The 9729-nt window shown below is 41.5% G+C and overlaps 1 protein-coding gene across 1 annotated transcript in view; it reads left to right on the forward strand.

Annotated features, from left to right (window-relative positions):
- The first annotated feature begins 647 nt into the window (after positions 1-647).
- The window catches only part of LOC137967263 (TNF receptor-associated factor 4-like), a 23417-nt gene continuing 14335 nt past the window's right edge, over positions 648-9729 (forward strand). Inside the window, exon 1 of the mRNA XM_068813782.1 lies at positions 648-872. Within this exon, the coding sequence (XP_068669883.1) occupies positions 703-872 (170 nt within the window). The 5' untranslated portion in view covers positions 648-702. The remainder of the gene's footprint in view (positions 873-9729) is intronic.

The following is a 9729-nucleotide window of genomic DNA, read 5'->3' on the forward strand; positions in this document are numbered from 1 at the left end:
CGTGTCAGCTGCTCGGGGTTTGCCGCTTTTTTGCCCAACCCACCCTGAAAGACAGTGTGTGACAGGTGCCGAGGTTGACCCGTAGGTAGGTTGCCATGGATACGTCTCACCATTAAGTCTTCTCCAGACACAACAGTTTCTTTTGAAGCCATATATTAAGTAAGTAAGTAAGAACCTTTATTTGACTTCGAATTACAGATAGCAACCAATTATGCTAATATCTTCGAAGAAATAAAATAATATATAAAATAAACTAAATAGACTAAGAATTATTGTACATAATAAATAAATACATATTCACATGTATGTAATAATGTACAATAATGTACAATAAATAAGATATAAAGTTAAGCTAAATTACAAAAAGGACAACAATCACGATCTAATTTAATTTGATTTACAGCTAGTTTAAATGCATTGGTCGTAGGAGCGGTTCTAAGTGAGTTAGGTAACGAGTCAATTAGACGAGGTAATTAGACGTCTATTGTCACCCATGTTGTTCGAAAATCCTACTTTGCTTATACTAGTACGGTAGACGAAAGCAAAAAGATCTATGTTTACATTTGTAAGCAATAGAGGACTTTTTCCGTGTTTACAAGGCCTCATGTAAACATGAGGGGGAGTTGGGAGAATTCGACACAGTTAATTGAAACCCGAGACGCAGTCAAGGGTTTGCATAACTCAAACGCGAGTTGTGAGTTAATGGCGGAAGCGCTAGCGAATTCGTCTCATGGTGGGTACGAGGATGACTTTGTGGACGCAGTGGAAGAAGATTTGAAATGCGTAATTTGTCAATTTCCACTTCGGGATCCAATTTTGACGAAATGTGGGCACAGATTTTGTAACAAGTGTCTCGATACATACTTTACAAGGTAAGTCGTCCTTTGTTATGTTGCAAAGCTTCAGTTGTTTGAAGAATCGGTTTTCACTGACACTTGCGACAGGAGAATCGTACATAACATGGAACACTAGAATTTTAAAGTAGCTTGAGTTTGATGATGTTTCCGAGCATTCAGCTTTACCTAGCCAACCAAATAATACGCCATTGAAACAGCTAAGGAATTCAAACAAGTCACATGCCCACTCATGATGACCACCAGCATAACAAAGCAGTCAGTCAGCCAATTCTTTTACTTTCTTCACTTCTTAAAATCCGTTGCGGTTTACCATCTATTTCGCTAAGCAAATAGAAAATGCGCCTCTTCATTCAGGTCCTTTACAGAACTTGAATTAGAAGATCTAAGATCGTAAGTCGGGCTCCAGCTATGCGTGCTGTTGCGAGTGTCGACAAGGTAGATTAGCACTTCACAGCGATTTAAAAATAGAATGCATAATGGCTGCTGTTATGCATGTGAAAAACAAAGATCGTGAAACTGTAATAGCAAAGAAAACCATGTATTTCATCATAAAAAATTCCTATTGAAACTCATAGACACATGTAACCATGAAATCTACAGTTATTGTAGTAAAGAATTAAGATTGCATCTCTGTTATTCTCCAGCGGTGTTGCAATTAGGTGTTTGCGACCCTCAGTTGGTTGTAAACCATTTAATTCCTACTGAGATTTATAGAGTAAAGAGTCCCATTTCACTGAAAGTAAAACTTGGTATTTTTTTAAAAGGATCTCAATCAAACTAAGGCCACTTCCGCTAAATCATCATCTTTGTCAATTGATATCTTAAAAGTGCCCCTGTGACCAAAAAATCAATTCTTATATTGTTTTGGATTTCAAAACTAAGTTAACTAAACACTAAGTGACCAAAGTTTTAGGCCTTGATTTAAAAAAGACACCTGTTTATTTTAACTGGAATGTTCCCTTTTAATAGTCCGCCATCACTAACTTTAAGTTCTTGAGAGAGCTGGATCGAGGCGAAAATGACGTCAAAGGCTCACTAGTTTAAGAATGCAATGCGTGTGTACGCCGCAGAATTAGTATGCAGCACCGGAGTTTTGGGCTTCCAGACTTTTAAACTCGCGTTTTGCATGCATAATAAGCTGCATTCGGACGCTGAATTTTTAAGCTAGTGAGCCTTTGACGTCACTTTTCCCTAGATCCAACCCTATGCTTGTCCGAATGTGACAAAATATCAAGATTACCAATTTCATGTGTCAACTATACATCTATAAATAAAGTTTCTAATATATTCATATCAAATTGTCATATATTTATGTCAAACGATATATTTATACATTTATTTTTTTATATGAAGTAAAACGTAAAGTAACCATATTTAAAAATTCATGTCAAGTTGATGTGCACATTTTTCAACACGATCTCTTCCTCAAATGACGGATTATCCTTCATTGTCAGTTCGCCTTAAATGAAGTATTATCCTCCATTTTGATTACTCTGTCCCAGGACTTGTGGTAGCAAATAAAAAGAAAAAAAGAAAAAGCCCCTGGACAGGATTTGAACCTGGAGCACCCACTTTGAAGGAACTGTTTTTATCCACTTAACCACTAAAGATCAACTGACTGGAAAATGTGCCGATTATTTACCAAAACTAAATAATATATATATATATATAATCATTGCTGAATAATGGTTAAGTCTGAAGCTTGATTTTAAAATGGTTAGCTTTCTCTTGAAGTTTGGTAACCGACACTTTTCACTGTGTAAGCTTGCTTCTTAGCGGGTGTTAATACAAGTTTACATCGGCACTTTTGGAAGAAAAAATTATTGACATTAATAAAAAATGACTTCCTCGCAGTTAGTGATGTGGTAGTCTAGTGGAGGGGTTATTAATCACACTTTCCCAGGTTCGAGTCCTGCGAGTCCAGACAGTTGGATTTCGCTTTTAAAAGAAATATGTTCATTTCCTATGATCCCTATCAAGCTTTCAGTGTCCAAAATTAACGATAATACTTCACTTGGAAGAAATTGACAATTAAGAATAATCCTTCAATTGAGGGTTGACATTGTTATAAATCAAGAAAGCCTGGTGCCGAGCATTTCAAAAGGAAGAGGGAGTCTGAGAACCAGCCGTACAATAAACAACATGGCGGCCACGAATCTCTTCGTTCCGAACGCGGAAGAGTTTTTCGTAAAATGCTGATCTTGTCTGTGTTCACAGTGCACCGCAGAGCAGACCAGTAAGAAGAAACGTTGCGAGTATTAACGCCGTATCATCGAAACACGTCTTCATCAGGTGGCTCTCAGTTACGACACTGAGCAGCTGATGAAAGCGCTTAACACAAGTCTTGGTGAAACTGGAAAGCCTGTACAGCCATAACAACGAGGAAAATGACATCGAGAACAGTACAGCAGGTTCAAAAGGCTGCGCAAACTTATGAATTATATCCTTGTGGGCAAGACTGATGGTCTTGACGGCATTCCAATGCATCTTGCCTCCTAAAGTTATCATTTACATTTACTACGTCTTCCCTAACACATTTTTTCAACTTAGTTCTTTCTACTGGTATCCTCACAAGGACTGGAAGAATTCTGGAGTATTATTAAACTCCAATATTCAAAGGTTGACCCAGCAAATTACAGGCCTATCTCTGTACTTTCTGTAATAGTGAAACTTTTTGAGAAAGCCATTTTCCATCAGGTATACATATTTAAATGAGTCAGAGAATTGAAGCTACATGTACTTTCGAAATATCGGTCTGGCCTTAGACCCATGCACTCTACCCTTACGGCTCTTATTGACATGAACGACAATAATATTAGTATCTTAACATCGACAATGGCTTAACAAATGCCATTCTGTTTATTGATTTAAAAAGGGAATTTGTTACTAGAAGTATGACCATGAAATCCGTCTGTCAAAATTGGAGCTGTATGGGTTTAAAGGTGCAGATCTTAATCTTTTTCGAGACTCATAATCTCTCTGATAGAACTCCGGTTACAGTTATAAGCGACGTAAATTCTGAAAATAGTTATTGACGTTGTTGGGTGCCTCAAGGGTCAATGCTTGGCCCTCTGCTATTCCTATTATACATAAATGACCTCTCAACCTGAAACCTCCTATCAGATGTGAGGATGTACGCCAATGACATGTACGACGTGAATCTCGTGCACGTATGCCTCCAAAAACCCTGAAGAGTTGTTTTCATCCCTGACTCACGAGCGGAGCAATCTGAAACAATGGCTAGACTCTAACCGTTTAAGTTTTTACTTAAAAGTGTCTGTTTACAGGGACAAGACATAAAATTTCTCTGCTCCCAAGTGAACCTCACATCCGCCTTGATGGGCATTGAATTGAAAGAGTCAATATGTACAAATGCCTAGGCATTCAGGTGGATGAAACACTCTCGTTGGAGGCTCACATCTCTGCGCTCGTCAGTAAAGTTGCTGAAGTACTTGCTGCCCAGAGGAGTGATGATTGATAAGTCACTAGGATCAAAATTCTTATCATCTTCGGGATCAGTTACAAAAAAATATGCGTCGTTACGACCCTGTTAAGGCGTTCATCAGCTGTTCAGTGTCATAACTGAGTGTCACCTGGTGAAGACGTGTTTCGATGATGCGTTGATATGTTACTAGCTCGTAAAGGTTTCTTTATACTGCTCTTCTCGACACAAGAACTCAGCTTGGTCGTCATCGCGGGGTGCATTGTGAACACAGACAAGATCAGCATTTTACGAAGAACTCTTCCGCGTTCGGAATGACGAGATTCGTGGCCGTCATGTTGTTTATTTATTTATTTAGCTTCGCCTAACTGGAGTACAATATAAATATATAGGTAAAAAAAAAAAAAAAAACATCGGTTAGGAATATAAGTAATAGCAGTGCTGCTCGATGTCCTAGTAGATCTCGCAAATTGTCCAGTTACAGGTAAAGCTTCACTGCCTACGACAACTAAGTTATTAACAGCTTTGTAGAAAAAAACCATGTCCAAATATTCATGCCAGTATGAGATGGGTAACAGATTTGTTAGTTGGAGGCGGGTCTTATAGGTTACATCACAGCGGAAAGGGAGCTTCAAACTTAGTTTTGTTGCACGGCGCTGCACGTTTTCAACTCGTTTAAGTAGGCCAATAGACTGTGGTGACCATACTTGGGTTGCGTAGCCGAGATGGCATCGGACGATAGAAAGGTAGAGTGTGCGACGCGTTTGGGTGCTTTGGATGTACCTAGAAACTCGATGCACAAACCCAAGGAGTTTGTTGGCTATCGCACACTGTTCAGTTACTTGTTGGTCCGAGGTGAGGTTGCTTGACACCCACACACCGAGGTCTTTCTCTGTATCGCAACATTCCAAAGGCGTTTCCTTGAGAGTATAGGTAGGCTGTACAGGTGATTTTTTGCGGGTGATGCACTGGTATTTGCACTTGGACTGATTAAATATGAGCCCGGATGATTGAGACCAACTGACAAGATCGTTAAGGTCAGATTGCAAGGCGTTACAGTCTGTGATGGAATCAATACTCTTGAAAATCTTGGTATCATCGGCATAACAGGCATCTCTCGATGTTTTAACAGCGTTTGGTAGATCGTCCACAAACAGCAGAAACAATATCGGTCCTAATAGGGACCCTTGCGGTACCCCGGATGTAACCGGCAATTCTCGGGAAGTAGCTCCGAGAACTGTAACCTGTTGCTTGCGCCCCTGTAAATATGAACGAAACCAGTCGTGAAGTTTGCCAGTAATGCCGTATTGGTGCAACCTCCCAAGTAGCTTGGTATGATCCACTTTGTCGAATGCTTTACTCATGTCAAGATATATAATGTCTATTTGTTTACCGGCGTCGAGTTGACCGCCAATGTAATGCAAGACACTAGTGAGCTGAGTCACACAAGATCTACCGGCTAAAAAGCCATGTTGTTCGCGGCTGATGAAGTGGGATGTATAATTCCGTAAACCCGCCAGAACACAGCGCTCGAGAACTTTGGAGATGACAGGGAGAAGAGAGATAGGGCGATAATTCTCCACAAAGTCTCTTTTTCCTTTCTTGAAAATCGGTACTATGTTCGCGAGTTTCCCGTCTTCTAGAAAGATGCCGAGCCGCAAAGATTTGTTGAATAACATGGTCAGGGACGGTGCGATCTGGTCAGCGGTTTCCTTCAGCAGGCGCACTGGAATTCCATCGGATCCAGTTGCTTTGTTTATATCAAGCTGTTTGAGAGTTGCCAAAACCATTTCCACTGGGATCTCTAGCTCATTTAGTGTGGGATGTGAGGGTGTGGAAGGTACTGATAGAGAGTGGACCTCTGAGGGGGCAGTGAAGACCGACACAAAGTAAGAGTTAAACAACTCGGCGATCTGTTGAGGCGTTGATGCTTAAGAACTCTGCTGAGTGTCATCGCCAGAGTTCATCGTTTCAGGGAAGCTCCGCATTCTGTTCTTGGGCTTGAAAAAGGACCAAAAGCGTTTAGGCTGCCGCGCGAGATCTGAATCGAGGGAGCTGAAGTAAGTCTCACGGCTCTCACGTATAAGAGACTTGGCCTTTGCTCGTAATTCGCGATACTTCTGTTGTTGATGGTCAGTAGGAGATTTTTTTAACGTTGAGCGAGCAGCCTCCTTTTTCCGCAGAGCGTGGATGATTTCACTCGTGATCCAAGGCGGGGTGTTTTTTCCTTTAATCTTTTTGGTTGGAATAAAATCCGAGACTGCGCTCATAAATGCGTCCTTCCAAAAAGTCCAGTCAGAGTTGATGTCGTCGCTGTCTTGAATAAGATTGCATAAATTCAGGGCTTCAAGAGCTCCTCTGAGACCGTCAAAGTCTCCATTACGATAGTCGTACACTGTTCTTTTTACTCTATGGGTAGCTTTAGTAGAGGCGTGAAATTCAAAGGACACTGTGCCATGGTCCGTGAACACGTCCGATTCTTTTGGACTGAGCACCTCGCGTACGCGAACACGGTCCGGCACATTCGTAATTACAAGATCTAACACCCTGTCACGGCGGGTGGGAATAAAGTTTAATTGTGTTAAAAAATGGTCGTTAAGAATTTCTAAAAACGCCACCTCTTTTGTGCCTCTGGTGTTTTCTAGCGAGTCCCGAGAGATCTTGGACAGGTTCAGGTCGCCACCATATTCTCATAGGTTTCAGAAGCATGATCAAGAAAAATATTAAATTTTTCCAACCAGCAGCCTGTATCATCTTCGGGATCTGGCCAATAAATCGAGCAAAACAAAACTTTCTTATTGCAAAAAGTAGTCATCTCAGGGCACACAAGCTCTAAGTCCTCCAAGTTTTCTGAGTCCGGCAAACATTCCCGCGTTGATTTGAAGGAGTTAGCTTTGGCAGCAATAAGAACGCCACCACTATTACGATCCTTACGGTCTTTCCTATAGACAATAAAGTCAGAAAGCGGGAAAAGTTCTTGGTCGAGGATGTTAGCATTCAGCCAGGTTTCACTGATTAATACGATGTCGGCGTGTTCGGAACAGACTAGATCTTGAATCCGATCTAAATTGCTCACTCTTGAAGTCCCAACTTTATGTTCCGATTTCATGCTTCTGGCGTTAATCACAAGGCCTTTGAACGGGACACTAGGACCTCCAAACTGCGTTCTCTTTGTGATTGTAGGTCCAGGCTGGCTAATAATATCGCCACAGAGCAGCAACAAGCCGATAATGAAGCCGCTAGAGCTGTAAAAGTAGCGGTGGCGAGTCGGCACGAAGCGATTGTTTCCACTCATGGCCGAAGGTTGATAAATCGAAGGTTTAAAATATTTCCATGCCGCGAACTCGAATCCCTCTACAGACCTCCTCACAAACGCGATATCATTCTCCATCGATTTAAGGATGATTAATTGCGCATAAAAGACCAGGAACAGTAAGGCAACGGAGAAACCTACGGAGCATACGTGTATACGTCCAGCCGCCATTTTGTAATATGTACGGCTGGTTCTCAGACTCCCTCTTCCTTTTTGAAATGCTCGGCACCTGGCTTTCTTAAGTTATAAAAATGTGCATATAAACTTGACATTATTTTTTTACTCGGTTGCCAGTATGGCAATCCCAGTTGGAAAATGGGTAAAATGTCTTTGTTTTGTTTTCTTTTTTTTTCCGTGTCGGTAGAAGTCTTGCCTGTCACTCCCCTGCTAAGTGGGGATTTTTTGAAGTTTGCGGGAACCAATTTTTGCGATGCGAATTGACAGAAATTTCCGCCGGGAAATAATTTTTGATGTTTTCTTTTCAAGCAGCAAAACTATTTTCAACTTCTATCAGCAATCACTCTTTGGTAAAAAACACCTCAATAATTGAGAACGGGTGGGAGAAATGTGGCATCCTGGAGGCCTTAGAAAATGGTTAACGTTACCTTGTGATTGACTGTTTTGAGTTCGTTTCTTCACAGGCGGCCCAGACGTTGTTTGAGATTTACATACGTGACAGTATTGCATTACGTTTTGAGCCATTTAAGAGAATGTATGAAACGGTTCGAAAATCGCTCTAAATTCAACTTGTAGTAAAGGATTTAAATAAAAGAAACTTACGTTAGTCTGCTCTTGAGTTATTTTGAAGTCTTTGTGGCGGCTGAGGCGTTCTAAAGTCGTTCTAAAGCCATTTTGACGATTTAAACTTTTCCAGGTTTGCTTCCCATTAAAGTGAAAGGCTGGCGACCTGGTCGGCCGACGGTTTGAACTCGAAGCTCCATAAATTCCACTAAAATGCTCGGAGCTCGCCAAAACTCCCTCACGGCAGCCATCGATAATTCCTCTTTCTAGTTGCCTCGCCTCGGATCCCAAGGTTCATCTTATCCGCTCGAAAAACGCTCCTTTTCGAACGCTGGCTGCCCATTTCTGCTTCATTTTGATCCGTTACGAGTGACCTTGGCCACGGATTTCAAAATCGTTGGCTTAGCGACCACCTCCAACACGACAAAGTCGCTCTCAACCGTAGGGAGGCACAGGTCTATTTGCTCTATGCAAATTTGACGGTATCAGAGTCCCTGGGGAAATTACACCGGAAACGGTGGGAAACTCGCCGCTTGCAGCGAAGTATAATGAGTCAAATATTACCATGCTAACAAGACAGTTGCACGTCGTTGCTGTTCGTTGGTCAGTTCTACTCCAGAGCACTATCTAGTGGCATTAATTTTTAGACCTTTTGGCATTCCCATTTCTGCCCACCAAAACAGTGCTTTTTAGCGCTAAAATTGCTCAGTAGGTCTCAGTAAAACAGTGCTTTTTAAGCGCTAAAGAAAAGCACTGTTTCTGAGCGATTTTAGCGTTAAAAAGCACTGTTTCACTGAGACTTATTGAGCGATTTTACCGCTGAAAAGCACTGTTTTACCCCGAGTGTTTTACTAAGCGATTTTAGCGGTGACTTTAGCGCTTAAAAGCACTGTTTTACTGAGACCTACTGAGCGATTTTGGCGCTGAAAAGCACTGTTTTGCTGAGCGTTTTTAGCGCTGAAAAGCACTGTTTTGGTGGGCAGAAATGGGAATGCCAAAAGGTCTAAAAATTAATGCCACTAGATAGTGCTCTGGAGTAGAACTGACCAACGAACAGCAACGACGTGCAACTGTCTTGTTAGCATGGTATTGGTAATATTTGACTCATTTTACTTCTCTTCTCTTCTCTTCTCTTAATTTCCCCAGGGACTCTGATACGGTACAATTTGCATAGAGCAAATTGACCTTTGCCTCCCTACGGTTGAGAGCAACTTTGTCGTGTTGGAGGTGGTCGCTAAGCCAACGGTTTTGAAATCCGTGGCCAAGATCACTCGTAACGGATCAAAATGAAGCAGAAATGGGCAGCCAGCGTTCGAAAAGGAGCGTTTTTCGAACGGATAAGATAAACCTTGAAATCCGAGGCGAAGCAACTAGAA

Source organism: Montipora foliosa, chromosome 8 (assembly GCF_036669935.1).
Source record: "Montipora foliosa isolate CH-2021 chromosome 8, ASM3666993v2, whole genome shotgun sequence".
NCBI classification, from domain to species: domain Eukaryota; kingdom Metazoa; phylum Cnidaria; class Anthozoa; order Scleractinia; family Acroporidae; genus Montipora; species Montipora foliosa.